At 38.5% G+C, this 25,244-nt stretch overlaps 1 protein-coding gene across 10 annotated transcripts in view; it reads left to right on the forward strand.

Moving 5' to 3' along the window:
- Window positions 1–5,691: 5,691 nt before the first annotated feature.
- The window catches only part of Terf1 (telomeric repeat binding factor 1), a 54,301-nt gene continuing 34,748 nt past the window's right edge, over window positions 5,692–25,244 (forward strand). For all 10 annotated transcript variants that reach the window (XR_010050174.1, XR_010050175.1, XR_010050177.1 and 7 more), the window contains exons 1-4: window positions 5,692–6,112; window positions 12,331–12,426; window positions 19,291–19,412; window positions 21,886–21,972. Coding sequence is in view for 1 of the 10 variants with exons in the window: in XM_003479926.5 (XP_003479974.1) it covers window positions 5,803–6,112; window positions 12,331–12,426; window positions 19,291–19,412; window positions 21,886–21,972 (615 nt within the window). In the remaining 9 variants the exon portion in view is untranslated. The remainder of the gene's footprint in view (window positions 6,113–12,330; window positions 12,427–19,290; window positions 19,413–21,885; window positions 21,973–25,244) is intronic.

Genomic DNA, 25,244 nt, shown 5'->3' on the forward strand with positions numbered 1-25,244 from the left:
AATCAAAAGCATGCTAAATAATCCAAAGAGAAAGGAAAATTATCTATGGCTCAACAGAGAATTGTGGGGAACAAAAAAGCAGTCCTGATTCGGAGTGAGCATTCCAAGGATGCTTCTAGTGCCGTGACCTAAACGTGCAGGTGTGACGTACCATGTTGGTACTTGGTGGGGAGTAGCAAGAGGAAACTGATTTGGAAATCATAAGAAGTTGTTAAGGACAAGGTGCTGCCTGTAATCCTAGTACTCAGAAGGCTGATGGGAGAGGATTGCCATGAGTTCAAGGCCATTCTGGGCTTATGTGAGCTCAAGACCAGCCTGAACCACTCTGTGAAATCCTGTCTCAAAAAGGAAAAAGAAGAAGAAGAAGAGAAAGAGGAGGAAGAGGAGAAAGAGGAGGAAGAAGAAGGAAAAGTTGTTAAGGCCGGAAAAGCAAACATGATGAGCCATTTTTTTAAAAAGCTACTTGAACTTATTTCCTACCCAAGTACTAAACAGGCCTGATGCTTCCTACTTTCTGAGAGCAGAAACATTCAGAGTGGTATGACCATAAATACTTACTATGTATGAGCTTTCTAACCAACTCTTTACCCACCTGTACTTAGCAGTTTTGCATTTTGGGCTTGTAAATGAACTTGCAAGAAAGAATATCACAGATTAAAGAAAAAAATTGGGAAACATTGCATAAAAGGCATTATACCATGTAGTAGTTCCTTTCATCAAATATTTCGTTGCATGGTGACCTCTACTGGCCAAATGTATGTATCACTAGGGCTGACAAGCTCATTTAGTTTGGTGGGTCAAGAAACTGCTTAATGTAGAAAGACAATGCTAGCCCAATATTTGGCCAGAATACTAAGTATGTGCCTCATGATTCAGTTGTTGTTGTTGCTGTTTACATAGACAGGATCTCACTATGTAAATCAGGCTGACCTCAAACTCAACAATCCTTCTCTCCTTATCCTCCCATGTTTTTGGGATTCAGGAGTATGCCAACGTGACAGTCTTTTAAATTATAAATTAATGAAGTTAAAAAGTATAGTAATTATGAAATTATACTTCCTGATGATTGAACTGACCTGTTATTGAAATCATGCCTCCTTTCCCTGAGGGAGAAAAACAAAACCCTGAAATTTAATCTGCTGAGGAAAAATAAGACCCTTCAAAGAAAGTTAAGTAAGATAAAGTTATCAAAGAGCTTCTGTACAAAAATGTTTGAAAACCATAATAAAAGAGAAAATCAAGGGTAGTTGATATTACTGAGCACTTATGACAGAAACTGTCCTAAGTGTTTTCTTGCTTTTAAATCATGTAATCTTCATAACAACTCTGATAGATAATTTCCGTGATGACCATTTACAAAGAAAGAAAGAAGTCTCCCTAGTTTTCCTGAGGTCAGACAGCTAAGAGTGGCAGAATGTAGACTAATGCAGTCAGACTCCCTCTTCTGATCTGTGATGCGCAGGTAGGGTCCCATTGATACAAGGGAAAGAAATTCCTGACCTACTCTATCCCAGCACGAATTCATGTTCTCTAAAATTGAAGAATGAATTTTAGGAACAATAGAGATTAAGAACAGAAATATTTACTGAGAGAAAGCAAGCTTTTGTCTCAGAAGGGGCCACAAATGGGTTGCTAAGAATTCTGTATTTTCTAGGGATTTTTATAGAGTAAAATCACGGGATGAGGCAGGCCTAAAGTGGGGAAAACTGGGAACTCACAAGGTAGATGTGCATGAGATAGGACAGAGCTATGGTCAACCAATAAGGTTAATTATTCAGGTAAATAGACCAAATCAAGGACAAATGGGGAAGTGAGTCACACAGCAAAGGAGCATTCTTACGGATCAGTGATTCCATAGGGGGTTGGGATGGTGACTGCGGCTTCTCAAAGTAATCCATACCTAATCCCTAAAGTTCATACTTAAGGGTATGGTTGCATTTGTTTTGCCTTCTGTCATAAGATCTGGCCCACAGCAAGAAGCAAGTGTCTACTCCAAGGTCATAAGACATTTGGTCTTTGAGGGCCCAGCCCTGTCTGACTGCCTATAATATTTCTAACTGGCTCAGCTGCCTCAAACAACATCAAGGGCTGGAAACAGCTCAGGGAGCAACCCTCTATGCCTTCATTTGCTGATGAAGCGGCCCTTGAACTCGACCAAGCTCCTGCCTGCAGTTTCAGAGACTCCTTTTCTTTTTTTGAAAATAGTAAAATGCAACAGAACAAGACAGAATAAAGCCAACTGAGTGAAATTGGTACAGAACTTCACAGCAGGTTACCAGGATAACAGTAATAGGTATCACAGTATATTTCATTATCTTTACGATAGTTGTCCTTTCAATCACGTATATAAAAATAAAATGAAATACAGAATATTATAGAACTTATCAAAACAGAATATTGAATTAGAGCAGTACCATTAATCAGAATAAAGCAAAATAGAAATAAAAATATTTGCCTTCAAAGAGATGGTAGAAGGAAGTCCCCCTTATTTGCTATGGTCAACCTCCTAAGAGATGCTCAGATTTCTGGTTCCCATTTGCTAACAGGGGGGACAGGGTAAGTGGGATGTTTGACTCTAGGCCGTGCACCAGTAAGTTCTCTAATGCTTAGCAGGGAGGCAGGCTGGTTGCTTGGTTTCCCAGCGTCCTAAGTTCCAACATGGTGTGGATCTTAGGAGACACTGGTCAGTTTCAGAGACTCCTAACCAGACCCAAAGGGTGCTAACACTGGCCCTCTTAAAGATTTAATTGATTGAAACTTGACAATTCTCCTCTATGAAAAACCCATAGTCTCTTGACATGAGAAAACTAAGTTGGCTCCAGCAACTATGACAAATTAAAAATAATAATTTCTACTGATCGATTAACCTGCTCTTAAACAAGATAAAATATTACTCTTTTTTATCTGAAATGATGTTACTGTGAGAAAGAAAAACTTCACGTGCCATGACATGTTAAGTCATTAAGTGGGAGGATCTGCCTATCCTACTTTTTACATCCACAAACTTATCTGCAAAAAGTTGATACATACAGTAGCTTTTGGCTTTAATGCTTTAACAGTAGCACCTATAATCCCAGCATTGAGAGAGGCTGATGTAGGAGAATCACAAATTCAAATCCCATCCTAGCAATTCGTTCAGTGGTAGAGTGCCCCTGGATTTAACCTCTAGTACAAAAATTTAGTAATAATATTTACTTATTAAACTAAATGTGAAAATTAAATGTTAATACATAACATACATTTAGTAAACTTCCTGGGCACTATTAGGAACACTGTGAATGTTAGGTGTATGCTGAACTTTGATCCAGCCCCCTCTACATACGCGTACCACCACCACCACCACCACCACTACAATCCATGTATTAGAGCCTAATACTCAATATACTTTTAGAGATCCTCCCAGGCACTGAATTGTGAGAGGTTTGCCTCATGAATTGGATTAGTATCCATATAAAAATAGGAGATAGAAGTCGCATCAACTGCAAGAAAGATGCCACATGCCATTAAGAAGAAATACGTGTGTCCCATATCAAAGGTATGCTTATTATTTGCTTTTACATATAGTTTGGCCTGTGTGGAATGTTATGTGTGGAATGTTATGGCCACTCAACATATGCCAGTTCTAAGAAGCTTGATGGGATAAGAGGTTAGGTTTACTGTAACTGTAGAGTAACTGCAGATTAACTCATATTCTGCCTGTTTAGCTTTCACCATTGGAACACTGTGGCAGGAGGGTCTCAATTTCAAGGCCAAATTTAGGCAACTTATTGAGACCATATCTTAAAATAAAAGGCTGAGGATTCAGCTCAGTAGTAGAGCCTTTGTTTAGCAATGTGAGACCCTAGTTTCAACTCTTAAAGTAAACTAAACCCTTACCAAACACTACTGCCTTAGGAGATAGTAAGATACAGATAAAATCAAAATACAATAAAGTACAAACATTATGTTCAATGAATTTTCCTAAAGTGAACAAACAACTAAAAACCATATCAAGAAACAGACAATAACCCTCCCATACTCACACACCTAGAACCTCCTCTTGTCCTGTAAGACTAAAAATTAAAAATAAGCATTCAGAGACTGGAGGCTTAGTTCTTAGTTACAGCGCTTTCCTGTCACACACATAGGCTCTAGGTCTGATCTCCAGCGCTGCAAAGTGATTAGTAAGTATTCAGTTATCTGTCCTACAGTCTTACAACCCAATTAACATACTTTTCCATAGTAATCTACTAGCCCTCAAGCAGTACTTCTCAAAAGGCGATCTCAGATAAGCAGCCTCAGCATTACCAGAGAACTTACTAATTAGATTCGTATACCCTAAACGCAACTATAGTTGAAACTCCGGTAGTGGAACCCAGAAACCTGTGTTTCGATTTGGCTAGGGACAGATTATGTGGTGCATGTCAGAGGTGGAAGGCAAGGATATCAGTTCTTTCAAGTCGTTTTAGTTTGTGATCCTGTTGATACAAGAGAAATATAACTCCTGACCTGATAGCAAATGTGATGAGGAATGAAGTCAGGAAACAAAGGAAGAAGTTTGGAGTTTTATTGGAACTAAAGGGAAGCATAGCTCCTGGATTTCCAGGAGTTATCCCCCAATGGATTGGCCATTGTTGGCTCTTTGTTGACTAATTTATACAGCAAAGTCACAAAATGGGTACAATGTACAATCAACCTATAAGATTTCAAATATTGTAGAGCTATTCCACCAATACAGATCCAATAGAAAAATGAGTCACGTAGCAAGGATACATGGAAAGAACAATAGCAATTTTCAGAAGGGATGGGTCAGTGATAGAACTGTGGGGGACCTGCAGCAGCTGCGGCTGAAAAGATAAGAAGTATGAAATATACATGACCTTTATTTTGAGAATGCCGGTAGAGACAACCCCAATCCCCTGGGGCGTGGCATCTCCCAACCCGGGTCCATGATCTCTCTGTGGAACACGTGGAGTGGAGGCATATATGTAGCTTAGGTTTGGGGTGGAGCCTGAGGGGGCATTAGGGAGGCACAGGCAGCCCATTGGTATTCTTTTGGAGCCATAGGTAAATTCCTAGGGGTGGGGAAGATGGAGCTCCTTGGATCTGCCTGAGGCTTTACCAGCTACAGTGTCCTGTCTGGGCCAAAACTCTTTCAGTCAGATGTTCTGGTCACCCACTTGGGCATCTGATGCCTAGCTGGATTTTCTGGGACAGGTGGTGCTAGTTACAGTACTATCTCAAGCTGTTGTTTGGGCCATATAAGCCTGGTCATTACATCTTTATTTTGCATCTTTATTTTGAGGCCTGGCCTTCAGATGCGCCTTCAGCCACAACTTTGATGTCTATTTTTTTGTTCTGACTTCTTTAAGGGCCCAATCCCTCCCTGACTATATACTAAACTCTAATTTCGCCGCCTACAACACGCTAGTAAACTGCAGATTTGAATTGGAATGACTAGATGACCAATAGAATGACTAATGACCTTTTGAAGTAGCTGCCGGAAAAATGCATTTTCATTTTAACAAAGCTTGTTTCGATCTAGGTTGCATTTTAAAAGGAGGTCAAATCCACCCGCACTGCCCGCCAACAGGTCACTGTAGGCCTCCAAACTCTGGATCCCAGGCTCCACCCACAAACCCTAGCCAGGGACTGACTGGGAATTCTCGGCCAATCAGAAGCCAGGCCCAACCCCGCGGCCATTCCCTTTCTGTAATGTCCGCCAGCGGAAGCGACACCGCGGCTTCGCGCTTCACGCTCTCCGCAGGGAGCTAATCACAGCGCGGCGCGCTCGGGGGCGTCACGAGGCGCGAGAGGTTCAACATGGCGGAGGAGCCCGCCTCGGCGTCTCCGGTCCCGCGCGGACTTGCTGACGGGGAACCTGCGGACGCCGCGGAGCCGGAGCTCATGCAAAAGGGCAGGGACGAGCAGGAGCAGATACAGTGCCAGGAGCTGCTGGATTGCCAGGTGGAGTTTGGGGTCCCTGAGGAAGAGGAGGAGGACGCGGACCTGGTGGCGAAGGCCGAGGCCGTGGCTGCCGGCTGGATGCTGGACTACTTCTGCCTCTCCCTGTGCCGGGCGTTCCGAGACGGCCGCTCCGAAGACTTCCATCGCATCCGCGACAGCGCCGAGGGTGAGTGCGGGTGGGCCCGGAGCCTCGTTTTCCGCCCAGATGCCTTTTCTCTTCGGTAAAATGAAAATAAGACCCCGTTACGGTGGACACAAGCATTAAACGAGTCAGTGTACAAAGTTGCGCCAAACCCAGGGTGCAGTTCGTTTCGTCGCTGTTGGAGCTTTTCTTCGGTGGTTTTTAAACTTGGCTTTTGTTTTCGAGGTACAGGGCTTGAACTCGGGGCCCTCGCTCTGAGCTCTGCTCCTCCCCACTCTTTGACCCGGCTTACATCGCTGACTTGCCCAGGCTGAGTTCGATGTAAGAACCTCTCCTCAACCTCAGAGTACCGCACACCGGTACTGTTATATTTGTTCTGCAGTCTATGGCCCCAGTCGTTAGTCTGTTCTATGCTACTTTGTGAGGATTTAAACCATCTGTGGCCTGCTTGATAGGTATAGTTCTCGTAATTAAAAAAAAAAATTAAATCTGCAGCGTAGAAAACCTGTAAATAATGGACAAAAAAATAGACCCAATGGGAAGATTAACACACAGTATTTTTGCTGTCATTGTTTGTCCTTGAGGTTCTGAGAATTAAATCCTGGGCTCCTGTGTAAAGTTATGTCCCACCCCCATTTAATCTTTTGTGTGTGTGTGTGTGTGTGTGTGTGTGTGTGTGTTGGTGGTGGTCTTGAGACAGGGTCAGGCTAATTTTAGTTCAGGCTGACTATCTCGATTTGCTCTTTATGCCTCAGCCTCCTGAATGCTGGGATTACAGGTGTGGACCACTTTGCTGCGGTTTTTTTTCCCCAGTCAGGGTCTTATCAAACTACCCAGGGGGCACTTGAATTTGAGATGCTCCTTTCTGAGCCTTCCAGAACGCTGGGATTTTAGAACAGCTTTTTGAAAAGTAACAGGAAAATGCTTTGGTATTTTATTCAGAGTTGACATTTAACTTACTGTGTAAATGGATATTTGTAGTATAAATCTTGTGTTTACAGAAAATCCTCAATGAATTGTATTGATGCCTTGCATTTTCATGATAATCTGGTGAGTTCAGCAAGTAATATTACTGTTGCGGGAAATTTCTGAAACCAAACCAAACCGAAGACTCTTACATCGAGGAGCTAAGAAAGCAGCATTTAATATTCACACCATTGGGCTGTTGCAGGGTAAATTCCTCTCAAGCAGCCACCCTGAATCCGGAAGGAGTTTAGTAGGGGGTACAAAGCAAGTGATCAAAACTCGGTTACATACACTGAATCCTGTATTGACATCCTGGCTAGTCTTGAAACAATAGAAACATTCCAGGAACCAGGGGAAGATTCTCTTACTGAATAAAGTATAGGTAAGGACTTTACCATAATATAGGAATGGTTCAGGAGAGAAGAAAGCCTTGACTGAATGTGAATAAGTAAGGACATTACCATAATACAGGGATGTTTGGGCGAGAGCGCTGGTCAGCCCCAAGTGCCTTACGGTGTAGGCAGTTGGTGGGACTTTGTCAGAGTCAACTGAATTTACCAGAGACAGTGGAACAGCAACTTGATTGGAGTTAAGTATCTATAAGTTTACATGAATGTGTTTCTACACTATAACTGTGCTCCAACATTACAGAGGAGTGAAGTAGTTAACTAGAAATACATAATTTCAGACTCATGCTTTTATTGCAACTTAAAGACCTTTTCTTTGTATACCTAAATAACAATGTAGCTGACAAAGGGGAAGAAAGTCCTGACCCACTATATGTCTGGTATGAATTCGTATTCTCTAAAATTGAAGAATGAATTTCAGGAATAGCTAGGGTTAAGAGCAGAAATATTTTTTGAGAGAAAGAAAGCTTCTGTCTCAGAGAGAGACAGACTGGGCCTGAATGGGTTGCCAAAAGTTTATCTCTACTAAGGATTTTTACAGAGTAAAACCATGAGGTGAGGAGAGTCTAAGAGGGAAAACTGAGAACTTGCATAAGAAGGGACAGAGCTATAACCAGTAAGTTTAATTGTTCAGATAGAATTGACTAAATTAGGGACAAGTGGGGAAGGGTGTCACATAGCAAGGGAACATTCTTACGGATCAGTGGATCAAGTTCTTCCTGTAGGGAATTGGGATGTGACTCCTGGCTTCTCAAGGTGATCCATACCTGATCCCTAAGGTTTATACCTAGAGTGTGGTTGCATTTGTTTTGGCTTCTGTCTTGAGATCTGGCCCACAGCAAGAGGTATGTGTCTCCTCCAAGGTTACAAGACATTTGGTCCTCTGTGCTGGCTTCCTTGAGGGCCTCTGACTGCTTATAGTATTTCTAACTAGCTCAACTGCCTGTAACAAAATGATATGGTAATGAGTTAGAGTTGGAGACATCAGTATTGAAGTGAGTTCATCAACAGTATAGAAATCCAAGCAGTCTAACTGATAAATTTGAAATTTAGTTAGCTGAGCTCAGCTACCACTCATATAGAGACCCCTGTTTCAGAGCCCCATGGAGTGGTACTGAACTGGAAAGTTACAAAGCTTTTAAAACAGAGATCCACAAAAAGACATCCTGTTGGAAACCATTTATCTAAAATCTTACACTAATTTTTGATACCTGTATCCTGCTTCTTTGTTGAGCAGGTTAATTTTTCTCTCCTGTGGGTGCAGCTCATTCTGCTTTTCTCATGGGATTGTACTGAGTAATTGTCTACTCTCTTGAGTCAAATACAGGATACTCGTTAAATGCAGAGCTCCCCTAAGATGGCGTCAGTTATGCCAAACTACAACAAGTATAAATTATTTAATAATAAGAAGATGTGTTAATCAGCTTTGTGTTGCTGTGACAAAAGATAATCAGTTTATAAAGCAAACACTTTATTTGGGGGCCGTTTTGGAAGTTTCAGCTCCTTGTTTGTCCCCTTGTTTGGGGGCCTGGGGCAAGACAGCACAGTAGGTCAGGAGCATGTGTTAAAGTTAAAGCATAACCACTCACCTCAACCTCTAACAGAATCTATGTAGGGCTGGGGGTAGATGTCCCAAGATCCCTTCCAGGGCATGTCTCTAGTGATCTAAAACCTCCCACTAGGCTCCACACTGTAAAGTTCCACAACCTCCCTGTCATCAGACAGGGTTCTAGGAGCTTCCTAAACTCACCTCGTAACTTGGAATTAAGTTGCAGATTCACTGACTTTCCTTCTGGGGGGGTAAATTTTTCAGGACACATCTAAGAGATGTGAAGGGATTTATTAGATATTTAAATGTAAAAGTAGACATTCAGAGAAATAATGTAGGCCCTAGAGAATCATCTGGTGATCCATAGAGATGGGTGTACTGTGGGGTATATCACATTGAGTGATCTAGGATGTACAGTTCTACTGTCTGTCCAGTTACCCATCTGTTGGAGTTGATATTAGATTGCAGACTGTTTACAGGTGTTTGAATTTGAGATCTGCTGCCCACTAATACTGCTCCTTCCTTAAGGATGGAGGAAGTAGGATTTTCAGGTAGAAAGAGATGATCTAGTCATGTGTGAAAAAGGTCAATTCGCAGATACAGGGGACTTGCCCAGGCTTACTGCATCTGGATGAAAGAGAAAAAAATTTAAGCTGGTTTTGATTAACCTTTGTTAATAAGCTGTAGTTTTTTTTAAAACATAGTGTTAAAATTCCAGTTTTCCTTGTCTCCTGCCTATCTTTATTTTTTTTAATCCTACCTCACTTCATTGGTACTAAGCTGAGGTCCCAGCCTCTACCATATGAATCTTTGGAGGACATTCTGGATCCAAACTATAGCACAAGAGTAAACATATTTTTAGACTGTGTGTCGACTTGGGCTGATGTGCACCCATGTATTTACTTGCTCTGTCAGATGAAAGGGCATAGAAGCATGCCTAGGTGCACAAGTATACCAAGCACCCAGATTTTGGTCTCTTGACACCATTCTTCTACCATGGGAAGCAGGGCTCTTCAGAAAATGACTGATTCTGGGGCTCAGATGGAGCGTACATAAGCTGACCCAAAACTGTTTAGTTCCAGAAAGTAAGGAGGTGCAAAAAAAAGAAAAAGTCCTCACTGATGTAAATAGATGATTGAATAAATAATTCCAAACTACTCTTCTGTCCTCCATTGGTCTGGGACTGGGTCTGTGCCCCCACCACCACCTGTAACAGAAACTGGAGGTTCAGGTCCCTTGTAAAAATGGCCTAGTGTTTGCATATAACCTCTGCATTCCCCCAGACTCTAAATCATCTCTTGATTATTGATAATATCTAATACAATGTGAAGTGTTACATAGATAATTATTATATTGTGTCTGGGTCCCTACAGGTATAAAAATTACTGGATGTTAAGCACAAGTGTAATTATTGTTTAAAACATTTTTGAGCTTCAAAAATACCTGGTTGAATTTGCAGGTACAGAATCCCATGGATGCAGAGGACTGACTATACCTATCCTTTGTGGCACTCATTAAAATTGTAGTCACTACGTAAGCACCTGCCTGCAAGTGTAAGTCCTGAGTTTGATTCACAGTACTCCCTCCCAAAAAAAGGAATAAAATTTTAGTTACTTGCATAACTAATTTGTATCTTCTCTAAAAACACTTTGTAAGGGTCAGGGACCGGCTGTCTTATCCCTTGGTTATCAGCTGCTAGGACAGTCTAGCAGTAGATGTTCAGTAAATGTTTAGTCACTTGTATACATTGCTTATAAATCTGTTCTCTTAAAAACTATTTGGAGCCAGATGTGTGATGCATGCCTGTAATCCCAGCACTCAGGACCCTAAGCAGGATTGAGAGTGAGCTCAACGTCAACATAAATGGCATAGCAAGACCCGGTCTCAAAAAGACAAAGATAAATAAATAGATACTACTTGGGCTGGGAATGTGGCTCAGTGGTGGAGTTCTTGCCTTGTACATATTAGGCTCTGGGTTGATCCCCAGTGCCACATGTATATGTATATGTGGGGTTTTTTCCCACATAATCTCTGTCACATCATGAGATTATGCCATTGTAGAATTGAGAAAAGAGAGTATTGTTTTGTCTGCTTGATGACCACAGAACTGCTTCTTGACTTGCTAGTTATTTATGCTATAATACATGCACACACTTATACATATGTACACTTGTACATATAAATACCAACCAAATCTGCAGTAAAGTATAATAAAGGTATTGTATTTTAGACATTATAATATTTCCTCTGGTAAACTTTTCCTGACAATTCTTTCCCCAAAAAGAAACAAATACATTTTAAGGTTTTTTTGTGATTTGTTGCCCTAGCATTCTGTACTTGTCTTTTTCAGTTTGACATTTTTATTTTAGTAGTCTAGTTATTTGTCTTTTGATGAGCTAGCTCACTGAAATCTGGGGGTGTAGTTTTTCTGGGATTCAGTTTCCTCAACATCGTATGTATCCACTGCCTGGTGTAACACCTAGATAGGCAAATATTTGTGAAGTAAGTATTAGTACACTTTTAAAATACAGCTTTGTGAACTGAACAAAATCACATAACTGAAATTTTGACAGAAATAATATAACATTTCCTGTAATATAAGGAATTTCATGGTATAAAATAACAGATATAAATCTTTCTTGCTAGTATACTGTAATACTTGGAAAATAATTTTTTTTTATCACACTAGAGCAACTCAGAGGAAAATAATTTTAAATATTTGTTACCCTGCATGTGAGTTATTAAGTCGCCAGCTTATGAAAAAATTCCATGTTGGGGGAACTTTTATAAGTCAGATTTATTCGGAAATCTGAGAAAGTGAGTAATGTGCACCTTTGACAAATATTCTTATAGAGAAATCCACTGTGATAAACAGGTGCAAATATACAGTGTAAAGCATGAAAAACTAAATGCAAGTTGTATTGTATCTGTGAAAGTTCACAATTTGAATATTCTTAAGTTGTAGACTTTTGAGGCAGCTGTTTATGTTATGATTTGTTTATGATACTGGGGATGGAACTCTGGACCTTTGCACATCACCAATCTTTTCACTTTTTGAGACAGTTGCAAAGTTGCCCAGGCTAGATCCTAGCAGGTGATCCTCTTGCCTCACCATCCCAGAGCACTGGGCTTTCAGTTGTGTACCTACAGCCTCCACTTTTGTTTGGCTTTTTAAAGTTAACTAAATAACTAGAACATGCAGCTCTGTAAATTTATTGTAATTTTGATGAGATGTTTGTAATCTGTTAATTAACGACATGTAATGCCACTACTGCATTGTTTGGTTTTATCTTAATAAAATTTACTTTTTTCTTTTTCAGCTGTTATTCATGGACTGCCTAGTCTTACATCTGATCAGTTGAGAACTGTATACATATGCCAGTTTTTGACAAGAATTGCAGCAGGAAAATCCCTTGGTAAATATATATTCTAATCTTCAACTGGAAATAGTTTATGTTCAAATATAAGACAATGAGAAGGAATACTGGAAACTTCTTCAGAGTTTACTTATAGGGATCTGGCCAGTGAATACGAGCACACATGTCTATTTAAATATGTACGATAAAACATTTAGCATAGTTCTTTCTAGAAACATGCTTGTAATTCAGTGCACCTGTTTACCAAAGTGGATTTCTCTATAAGAAATAATGAAAATCCAGTTGATTTATTCCATGACCCAAAAATATTCATATAAAAATCTAATATAATACAAAATAATAGAGAAAATGCAAAATATAAAGAAAAATAAACATGCACACCTGTAATTGTAGCACTGGAGAGACTGAGGAATAAGGATTGCCAGGGGAGTTCAAGGCCAGCCTGAGCTACATAGTTCCAAAGCCAGTTTGAACTGCATAATAAGACCCTGTCTCAAAAAAAGGGCAAATAAGTTAACCTGCACTTAGCTTTGAAAACCTTCATGAATGGTGTGAGAGAGACAAGAAGGAAGAGGATTATTGTATAGAACGACTTTCCGTAACCTTAAGAGAATTTTTGCTATCTGTTGACTCAGTGGAATGTTTTTCTTGTCGTGTGACTTTAATGAAGAACCTATGCAGTGTCACTTGCTTTTGTGTCCTTTTGAGAGTTTCACAGCAATGTGACACTGCGTTGTTTAAGAGCCATTGCTTGCACTGCTACAGCTTTATTCATGTGGTCCTTTTCTACATATTTCTGTACTGTTTCCCACATTTTACACATCTCCTTAATCTCATTCGAAGTCGGGGATCCCTGTCTTCTACTCTGCAGTTGAGCTCTCTATGACCTCTTGGTGTTGGGAGATCAGCACAATAAAAGCAAGCAAATGAGAAGGGAAAGAGAACCACTGACTTAGTTGTGATCACATAACATTCGTCATCACATACTAATATTGCAAGACATTGCTCCTTTTACAAGATAAAATTTATTATAAATTTTTGCTTATCTTGTGGAACACTTGCAGAACAAGTTACTCAAAATCTACCATGTTACTATAAATGAAATAGTGTCTGTCTTCTTGGAGCAGTGGTTCTCAAATTTTAGTCTGCTATAGAATTACTTGCAGAGCCTCTTAGACAACAGTGCTGAATCGTGCTCTCCCTATAGTTTCATAATCTATAAGATGGGTATGGACCTCTGGAACTTACATTTCTATAGGATCTGAAGTGTTTCTGGTGCTGTAGTAGAACTATTTTGTGGACTCACAGATTTCACTTTTAATTTTATTGTGTAACTTTGTGCTTATGCTCATTATATGCTATTTTTACTAGTCACTATGATATTTGAAACTTTCTGCAGTACTGGGGATTGAATTCAAGACCTTCGTCTCCTTTTTATTTTTCTTTTGAGGCAGGGTCTCCCTAGCTATAACTTGTGATACTATTGCCTGAGCATCTGAAAGTATGGTATTACAGGTTTATGCCACCATGTCCAACTGATACTTGAAATATTTTATTTAAACTTGATGTAGACACTTACTTATAAAAAGAAACAGTTTATAGCGACAATCTCTCTCCTTTTTTTTCATGGTTCATATTAGATTAAAATTAGCAATTTTGGCTCATTTTATTTATAGCATGGTCATTTACAGTACAAATTGGTACAAATAATTGGTTTTTATAATTTAAAAATGCTTTCCCAGAAGTCCTAAGTACTGGATAGTATTTATGTGAAACTCCAATTTGAAAACACATTCTATAATCCCTAAGTATTAGTAACATTTTCAGGGAACTCACTAAGTGATCTCTGGCTCATGTAGCCTGCTTTGTTTAGGGATTGAGATTAAGTTTGGAGAGTTGGTATTAGGGAATCTGGGGAAAGCAGAGTAGATATGAAAGAGACCGGACATATCAAAGCCAACTGCTGCAGAGAAAAACAGGCTGATATACACACAACTGAAAAATTCCAGACCTTGCAAACCATAAAATAGCATTGTTAACGAAGTTCTTAAATTGGCCTTAATCCGGCTGCTTCAGCCTTCCAGTTGCTGGGATTGCAAGCATGTACCATTAGGCCTGGCTAGGATTTCCTTTGGTCATGTATCCTAGGTTTAATGGCCAGGATCAGCTGTCATGGATCAGTATATTTCATTATAATGGACTCACATGAAGAAACATTTAAAGGATTTTTGGTATATGAAAACTATAATACTGTTTTTAGTGGTTGCTGTATGTTAGTACTACTCAACAGATGTAAGCCAGATATGTAACTTAAATAGGTATGTTAAGAAACGTGAAGTTAACTTTAATCATATTTAATCTAATATTCCTACAACATGTCAACAAGTAATCCATGAAAATGAGATAATTTTACTTTTTGTGGTAAGTCTTTATGATAAATTTGGTATGTATATTGTACTTACAGCCATCTCAATTTGGATTAGCCACATTTTAACTACTCAGTAATTATATATGACTAGTGTTTACTATATTGGTTTTCATTTACCCCACATAGCTTTAAAATACTGCAAATGTCTCTCAAACAGGAAATTTTTGTTTATGGCAGACTTTCTCTCCTCATGGGTCTTTATTTCTTAAGATCCATATCTGTAAGATTGAGAGATTTCCCAGCCTCCTACACTATCCCAGAACTCAACAGATGTCTTATGAGAAAAGGCCAGTCATGTGTTGACAGTTTATCTAGTTTCTAGTTTATCACACCAGCCCCAAAGAAACTACCAAGAGCCTTTATTTCTCTGCCTTGCTCTGAAAAGTCCTGCTTCTAGAGTATACTGAATTCTGTGCCCTATCCAAAATGGACAAATCAGTTAAGGAAAAAAAAAAAACAAATTAAATCATCAGCTCACCTCAGAAAGGATTCTCTGTCACCTTGGAATTTTAGTTCATCTCATTTTCATTGTTCCTGCAGGTATCCCATAGTATAATTTATTCACCTTTGTTTTAGTTGCAGTGGACAAATTCAACACTATCCTATTGAGTTAGTTACTTTTTTCTCATTGCTGGGACAAAGTACCAGACATCCAAAATTAAGAAAAGAAAGGTTCATTTAGCTCACAGGTTGTGGAGGTTTCAGTCCATAATCAGCTGGCTCCAAGGCAGGGTGCCATGGCAGAGGGGCATCAGTTGATAGTGGCAGAAGGCAACAGAAAGCAAAAAGGGAAGGAGAGCGAGAAGACTTTTCTGTCCCTTATATTGTATGCAGGCTGCCTACCCCGGCGGGTATAGCACTCACACCCATAATCCCAGCAATGGACTATGAACAAACTATAGAAACCTGCCCCCATGACTGCATGGGGCTTTGGGAGCACATCAGACACAAACTGTAACACTTAAAAGCCACTAGAAGTGAATGGCAAAATGGTTAAATTTTTGAAGTTAAGCTCTAACATTTTTCCATATTTTATATTTGTAAGGTGGGAAGCAAATTATTGAGCAGGATTAAGTAATATCAGTTAAAAATGTATATATTAAGAAGGACAAATATTGAAATGAATTTTTAGCTGAGTGTGGTGGCACATAGCTGTAGTCGCTACACTCTGGGAGACTGAAGCACAAGGTACACAAGTTTGAGTCCGCCTGAGCAACTTAAAACTCATGAAATAAATAAAAGGGCCAGAAATGGAGTTTACTGCAGAAGCCATGGGTTCAATCCCTAGTACTGAAAAAAGATGTAAGGGGATGGGGCTGAGAAAGTTCATACTTTATAGCTGGAGTAAGGAAAGCACTTGAGGAAATAGATTTTATACATCGCCTAGAAGAGTTGCTTCAGTTTTTCAGAAAGAGTATAAAAATAATATTCTAGACAAAACAAAAACTTCATCATTTGGCAAATCACAGGTTGCTATAGATTTCTTGATTTCTTCATGTTTATCTTAAACTTACTCTTCACCTAGACTTCCTGTGTGAATAAATGTCAGCATCACTTAACCCATTTATTAAGAACTAAATTTTCTATTTTTTTCTCACACTCCACATTTAATCCATTAGTGTGAGTCTTGTTCTATACTCAAAATTCAAATTGGACAACTGCTTACCTCATCTATGATTAAATGATGAACATCTAACTGTGTACTCTGAACACTAACCCTACTGTCCCTTTTGGAATATTTCTTGTTTAAATCTTGTGTAACTATTCTACTTCATGTTGTGTTGTGTCAGTCTTGACTCCCCTATCATTTGCTCAGAGAGGCAGTTTCAAACTACACTGCTTAAAAGAATTTTTCTATGACTGTACCGTTCTTGATTACTAGTACCCTTGTTCTTCTTTATACCCCTTACTATTTACTAATATATTGCGTGTCTCCTGGTAGTATATAAGCATTACAAGAAAGGGTACTTTGTTTTATTTCTTGAGATGCATGTGGTTTTTTAGGCAAGAGCTTGTACATGTGACTACCAAACATTTTTTTGCTTAGATTGTAGATTATAAGACATGGAAGACATGCATAGATTAGTGAAGTGCTGAATTGAGTTAAATGTGTAGTTGACTACTTAGTTACAAGCTTTGTTCAGGATAACCTGACCAAAATTTTGTCTTAGGAAAGTGTAGCAATAGTACAACCATTAATTACATTAAGTATTCTTCAAGGTCCTATAAAATTATTTTAGTCAGTTTATAAGTTAAGAAACTGAGGGTCTATCTTGAGATTTAGTATAATGCAGTCAAGGTTAAACTAAGAATTCTATTACTGTGATACTATATGTAAAATGTAGTTTCTTTTTAAATTTTTTTTTATTTAAAGGAAAAAACAGTAAAAGGGTACAAGTAATACAGAATTTCAAAAAAATAAACAGTAAGAAATCACTAGTTAGTACATTACATATTGCCATCTTAGAAATAGTTGATTAAATTACAAAATTAAGCATACAAAGTGGACATTCAAACAGTAAGACTGCAAACAGTTGTGTTCAGTGATCCAACAAAAACTTATGATATTGGGGGCTGGGGATTTAGCTCAGCAGCATAAGCGCCTGCCTTGCAAGCAGGCAGTCGTGAGTTCGATCCCCAGTACCAATAAAAAGGAAAAAGACAAAAAAGACAACAAGCTGATATTAAATCAGCACTAGCTATTATGATGTCTTGTTTTCTTCAAAATAGCTGTTCATATCACTGAAAATAGTATCAAACAGCCCAGAATAAAACCATTCCAATTAACAAGTGAAAACTTTATAAGGCTTCAAGCCACCACATACTTTTATTGTATTTGTATCATTTTTTACACTAGGGAAACTATTCGGTATTCATACATGTGAGTTTGATTTATTTCACTCATGAGTATGGTCTCAAGCTGCGCCCATTTGTTTATAAATTTTTCAATGTGATCCTTCTTTACAGCTGAGTAGTATTCCATTGTATAAAAATACCACCACAACTTTTTTATCCATTCCTCAGTTAATGGACACTTAGGTTGTTTCCAAGATCTGGCGATTACAAATTGTGCTGCTATAAACATTGGTGCACATATATCACTGTGGTATGATGTTTTCAGTTCTTCTGGGAATATGCCTACAAGTGGAATAGCTGGAACAAATGGGGCTTCCAATCCCAGCTTTTTGAGAAATCTCCAGACTGACCTCCACAATGGTTGCACTCCCACCAACAGTGCAGGAGAGTTCCTTTTTCCCCACAGCCTCTCCAGCATTTGTTGTTGTTGGTTTTCTTGATCCTGGCCATTCTTTCAGGAGTGAGATGGAATCTCAGTGAGGTTTTAATTTGCATTTCTCTAATGAGTAATGATAAATGTAGTTTCTTTTACCCCTTAAAATTATTTTAGGAGCCACATGTGCTGGCACATGTCTAATTCCAGTACCCAGCAATCTTAGACAAGAAGATTGTAAGCTCAAGGCCATCCTAGACTACCTTGAGACTCTCAAAAATGCTGGAGAAAATAAAATCAATATTTTGGGGCTGAAGATCTAGCTCAGTGGTAGTGTGCTTGCCTAGTATGTGTGAGCCCTTATTAAACCCCTTTGGGAAAAACACGAAGACTAGCAACTCAGTATTTTAATGAAGAATAGCCTTGAGTTGTATGTATCCCCTCCCAATTATGAAATTGATCTTAATGAGAAAATTAGAAAACCACTTCCCTAACCTGGCATGTATGAGAACAACGTCTGGCTCTTACAAGGACTGATCAAAAGATACAGTTTATGGTTTTTATTGGTATTGTTTTGTTAGAGTGCTGGAAATCAGACTCAAGACCTTGTGCCTGCCAAGCAGACACTGGGATGCTGATCTATATCCTGGCCCCTGTGTTTAAATTTTTAAAACAGCTTTATATGATAAAAGACACATTGCCATTAATCCCTCTCAAAATACTCCCCCTCATTTTGAACATGCCCCAGTGTCCTTGCTATCTTTTGAAGCAGTTCTGGAAATCCTGTTTTGTGTCTTTGTGAAGTACTGTTAAAAATACAGTGAATCTTGCTGCCAGGTATCATCAAATGGAAAGTCAGGCTTATGTTTTCATCTACTTTATTTCACTGAGTCTGATATTATACAATATCTGCCTTGTCCACAAAGTCAAAATGACTGCATAAGAGAATGTGTTGATTTCATTTGGGATATGAAAATAGTCAGGACAGTCAGAAAAATAGTCTCCAGAACTGCCTCAGACAGTATCAAGAGTGATAAATGTTTTTAACAAAGCAAGGAAGGCTATTTAGAGGGATAAATAGCAATATGTCTTTTTTTTTATTTTATTTTAAACATTCACCATATTTTTGATCAGTGCATAATATACAGCTCAATAAATACTGAAAGGGATATACTTTTGAAAAACTTAACATTGTAAGGTTCTACTTAGCTGTCTAAGTTACTTTTGTTTTTGTTGTTTTTAAAAGATGCACAATTCGAAAGTGATGAACGAATTACACCGTTGGAATCAGCCCTGATGATTTGGGCTTCAGTTGAAAAACAACATGACAAACTTCATGAAGAAATACAGAACTTAATTAAAATTCAGGTATGGTTGTTGCTTTGTGCTAAAGCATGAAAAATATATACCATCCAAAGTAAAAGGAATGTAATGGAAATTGGACAGTAAATACAGAGTAAAAATTTTAATAGTCTTTTTTTCTTTAGAAATTTGACTTTTTATTCGTAGTCTTGACATAAGGTCCAGGCCTACAACTTAGTACTTTATTCCATACTTGTGTGAATGTTAACCCTGTCTTGCAGGAAATACAGGATACTGGTTCTATTTAACAATTACCAAGCAACCTTCAAAAACCAGAGATTTTTGCTCTCCTGATTTCAATTTAAGGATTATTCATATAAAAATGATATTTTTGTTTGTGAGTTACTTGGTGCTATGCTAGGGTTGGAATCCAGGGTCTCTAAGCATATGCTTTGTGGTAGTTAGCTTTCCCAGGATGGGCAAAATACCCCACATGCACAGTTTAGGGTAGTTTTGGTTTTGTTTTGTTTTTTGGTACTGGGAATTGAACTGATGATCTCGAGCTTGCCAGTCAGGCACTTACACCACTGAGCTAAATCCCCAGCCCCTACATCTACAATTTAAAGGAAGGTAGATTTAATTTGGCTCGCTTCTCAAGGAGAGTCAGTGTATGGTCAGCTGGCTCCACAGCAGAAACATGGTGCACAGGTGTGGTGGAGGAAAGCTGCCTAGTTATGGTGGCCAGGAAGCAAAGCCAGGAATAGTGCTAGAGAAGGAGGGACAAGCGACTAGACATAGACCCCAACACCATAGCTTCAGGACGCACCTAGAAGTGTTTCCCACCAATCCCAGCTCATGCACTGCTCCAACCACCCCGTGCTGTATCACTGAGATACACCCTAGGCCAGTGTTTGTTTCTTTTTTTTCTTTTTCTTTTCTTTTTTTTTTTTAAGTAAATCTATTTCCGCATTTTATTTTATTTTATTTTTGTTTGTTTTTTGGTACTGGGGATTGAACTCATGACCTTGTGCTTGCCAGGCAGGCACTTATTAGGGCAGTGTTTCTAATGAGTGATAGATTATTGGTCTTGGTGAGCAAGAGATACAAAATGTTAACCATGTGGAGAGAATTTTAGTAGATTGAGAAGTCATTGAAAGATGTAATAAAAATGTTTTGCTAGCAATCAAAACTAATACTGGGCTTTTCTCAGTTAAACTTTTCCTCAAGTTTTTAGAATTAAAAATTAATTTATGAGCAAAGACAGAAAAGCCAGTTGATATCCGGCCTTCCCAAAAATTAGTGTAATGACTGTCAAGTGGAATTGAGACCTGAAGAGAAGCAAGTGAGCATAAAAATGACTGCTTTGTATTAGAATTCAACTCAGGACAAAAGTTTTTCATTTTGCCCAGTCATTTGGGGCTCTAGAGAAACCTGACCTTCATTACCCTGCTGCTGTAAAGTTGAGTTGTAAAAAATAAAGTATGTAACAACTATTTAGTGCATGCATTGCTTACTATTTTCCATGCACTACTCTAAGTACTTTGTGTAACTTTAATCTGCCTAACAGTTCTGTAAAGAGTTATACTATTATTTCCAATTTTTTTATGTATAAGAAAATTGAGACATCAAGAGGTTTAAGTAGCCTGCAAGTTTATGTACCTACTCAGATAGTAATAGTCATTCCATATCTTAATGCATTGTGATATCAGAAAGGCCAGTGTGTGAAATGGTCATTCAGGAGTATCTGACTTGCTTCTAGATTTCTAGGGATTCTGACTGGTGAATTTTACCATCATAAGAGGCATCTGTGTCCTCTGATTTGTCTTTCACTGAAAATTATTGTAGTAAGCTCTGACTTAGGAGAACAAGTTTTATTCCACAAGAATGTTCATAATTCAGATTTGTTCATAAGTCTGACGAAGTCTTAGACTACATCTTTAATACTATATATCGTGTAAAGCATTAAAAAACCAAATGGAAGTTTCATTGTATCTGTGAAAATTTGCAGCCTAAATGTTTGTAAGTCAAGGCTTTACCATATTTAAGCAAATCCAGAATATCTGTCACTTAGCTTCTGATTTATTAATGCCTAAATTAGAAGTAGAATGCTGAACATTTACTAGTAAATATTCTCAGGACCAGTGAAATTTTTTGTAATTCATTTTTGTGTCTTGTCAAACCACAGATAGGGCATCTTTGAAAAACTTATCAAATAAAAATTATTAAGATCATAAGAGTTTTTTGGCAGTATGGAGTATTGAACCCTGAGCTACATCCCTAGCACCTTTTGGGACAGGATCTAATTAATCATTAAATTGCTCATGTTGGGCTCAAACTTGGCTTTCTCCTGCCAGCCTTTCAGAGAGCTGGATTATAGGCCATCACATGCCAGAGTGCTGGATTATAGGCCATCACATACCTGGCATGTGAAAATATGTTAAATGGTCAGATTTGGCTTATTTCCATCATAAGTTATTGCACGTTTTAAAAAATGTTTTAAAAAACAATCTAAGCTATGTATTTGTCTTTTGTCTTTAAGGCCATAGCTGTTTGTATGGAACATGGCAGTTTTAAGGAAGCAGAAGAAGTTTTTGAAAGAATATTTGGTGACCCATATTGTCACACGGTAATTGCTTAAATTAAAACCATAGACTTTTATAACTGTTTGTATGAAATGAAAACAAAACTGAAGGATAAAAAGATTGCTTTCTCTAACTTAACAAAAACATTTGAATATTAAATTAATATAAAATTCATTGATATTTTGCATTTCTTTTTTGTTTCAAACTTTGAAATCTGGTGTGATTTTTATAGATGTGATATTTCTAAATTCATATTAACTAGTCCAAAGTTTTGGCAGCCAACTGTGGCTAGTGGCTACCATATCAGGCAACACAAGTATAAAAGCTATTGTTAACTTGCTTGTTTTTCTGGAGTTTCTTATGTTCATTAGGGGTGTGTGTGTACCTGCTCAAAATGTTGAGATCCGTAGGCCTCAGTTTGTAAAATACTAATGTTATTGGAGTGAGTTAAGCATATTCAAAGAAAGAAGATGATTTCTGTATATTATTTTTAGAGAAATTTTTATTGGACAGGAGATAGCTCTGAAAAATCCATGTATCATAGAGTATAAGTAGGTGTGTTTTAATAAAAGGTGAATACATTAGTGTGAGCAGCCCCTGGACCAGAAACAAATCCCTCTTGCCACTTGGGAAAGTAGTATCTTCTCAAACAGGTCTGCTACCCTTACTAATCCTGCTGAAGATTAGTTTTACTTGTTGTGAACTTTTTAAAATGGAATCATATAGTAGGTTTTTATGTTATTTCCAGTTTGAGTTATATTGGGTTTTTTTGCTTTGTTTTGCATTACTGAGTATTGGAAAATTTTCATAGTCAAAGAAGTCATTGAATATTAGTACAATGAAATTTATCAGTCATCTACAATTTTATTTCGAGTTCTGAGGATTGAACCCAGAGGCTTCACGCTACATCCCATGCCCTTTTATTCGTTTTTTGCTTTGATGGAGTTTGACTAAGTCACTAAGTTGCCAAGGCTGGACTTGAACCTGGAATCTTTCTGCCTCAGCCTCTCAGAGTGCTGGGTACAGGCATGCACCACCACACTTAGTTTAGCTATATCATATTTGTATGTCTTTTGTAGGATAAATGCGCGTTTCTATTTAGGGTATACTTAGGACTAGAATTCTTGAATGGTAGCAATGCACATAGTCATCTGTTCATTTATTTATTCTTCTAACCTGGCCTTGAGCGTGAAGTCTTCCTGAGTAGCTAGAATTACAAGCATGCCGTGTTACACCTGGTCTTACTTATTCAGTCTTTAAGAGGATACAAACATGGCAGTTATTCTCCATTCACTTCATAAAGAATGCAGGTGGGAGAATGTGCACCAAGGCAGTACGCTATGCAGGAAGTGACTTAGAGTATAGTATGACCCGACCTGTTCAAGTCATCTACACATACCCAGGTGTAGTTGATACTACCAAATAGTTTTCCCAGGTAGTCAGGGCAGTTCCTCCAGTAGGGCGGGAGTGTTTCAGTTGCTCTATAGACTTCACCTGTGGTTTTTTTTTTCAGTCATTCTGGCTGTACTGAATTTTAATTTCCATTTCTCTGATGACTAATAACAGAACTTTTTTATATGCTGGTAGATAGAGTTAAAAGTAAACTGCCATTTGGGTAAGGTTCATCATTGATGTGACCCTGCTGCTAGGATATAATCCTGTAGTGATTGCAGGGGATGTGTTTTTTGAGTTCCTTGTTCTATATCTGCAACATTACACACAACTAAAACTCCACTCTTGTGTCTTATAAAGGAATAAAATAGCCATACACACTAGTGCACATCTGTCATCCAGCTACGTCAGAGGCTTAGGCAGGAGCTTATAAGTTTAAAGCAAACCTGGACAGCATAGAAGACCCTGTATCAATAAAAAGGCCAGGGATGTAGCTCAGTGCTAAAATGATTGCCAGTGTGCACGGGCTCTGGGTCAAGTCCTCAGGACTGCAGAAAAGCAAGGAAGGGAAGAGAAAAAGAACAAGGGAGAGAAAGAAAAAAGGAAGAAAAACTTAATATCCAGTGAACATTAGGAGATTAAGAGAAAATGTTTGACCTCACTAATGCCTATCAGGGCAATACCAAATACCGTTATTCACTGAAATACAATTTCCCATCCCACAGTCTGGCCAATAATTAACACTAATGATTCAAAAAATGGAGAATGATTAGACTGTCTGCCGTAAGTTCATTCCCAGAGTATAAATTTGTGCGTAAACTGAAGACCATTTTAGCAAAATCTACAAGCACAAGTTTTAGCCAGTTTTACTTCCAAAGATCCTAACATGCCTATGTGTGTCTTTATGGCAGTTTTAAAGGCCTAAATACAAAAACAAAAACCCAGGCCTCACTGTAACAGTTGTCTGCTATTAATCCCAGGCTTTATAAGTTCTGTAGGTTTTGCCAGGCATAGTAGCACATACTCTGGGATAGCTAGTACCGGAGGATCACAAGTTTGAGTGCAGCCCGGGCAACTTACTTAGACCTTGTCTCAAAAGAAAAAATGGCTGACGATGTAGCTCAGTGTGAATGTCGTCAATGTCGTCAATCCCTAGCACTACCAGCATATGGGTATGGGGAATGTGTGTGTGTGTGTGTGTGTGTGTGTGTGTGTGTGTGTATGCTATCTTGCATTCAGTGAACTACTCTCCAAGAAAAACTTGTACATAAGAGGAGACCCAAAAAAGTCATCTTAGAACCATGTTAAACAGTACTTTGTATTTATGGATACATGCATATGGAATGCAACTATAAAGGAATTTATGAGAATGGCAAATTCTGAATTCAGAGGTGAGGGAAGGGAATGGAATACAGATTCTGGCAGTAAACAGGGACTTCAACCATACTGATAATGGTCTTTTGTTTCATTTGTTTTGTTTTGAGATAGTGTCTCACTATTGTAGTTCAAGCTGGCCTGGACTCACTGTGTAGCCCAGGCTGGCCTGGAACTCAGAGTGATTTCTTGCCTCAGCCTCCCCAGTGCTGGAATTACAGGCATGTACCACTATGCCTGGGATAATGTTTTATTTTTAAACTCAGTAATATGCAATCAATTTTTGTTTCAGTTTGGGTTGCATTAGGTTGGGTTGGGTTGGGGTTTTTGTTTTTGTTTTCTTGGTTTTTTGTGCTGTTGCCTGGGTGGCATAAACCCTCCTGCTTGCTAGGCAGATACTGTACCACTGAGTGAGATACATTGTGTCTAGTTCCATAATACTCTTTATTCTCTTATAATGTGTCGAAATATCAAAAACTCAAAAGTTAGTGGTCGCAGGGGACATAAAAAGAAAAATACATATCAGCAGATTATTTAATTAAATTTGTAA

Source organism: Cavia porcellus, unplaced genomic scaffold (assembly GCF_034190915.1).
Source record: "Cavia porcellus strain 051 isolate PalLab524CR breed Dunkin Hartley unplaced genomic scaffold, mCavPor4.1 scaffold_10, whole genome shotgun sequence".
NCBI classification, from domain to species: Eukaryota; Metazoa; Chordata; class Mammalia; order Rodentia; family Caviidae; genus Cavia; species Cavia porcellus.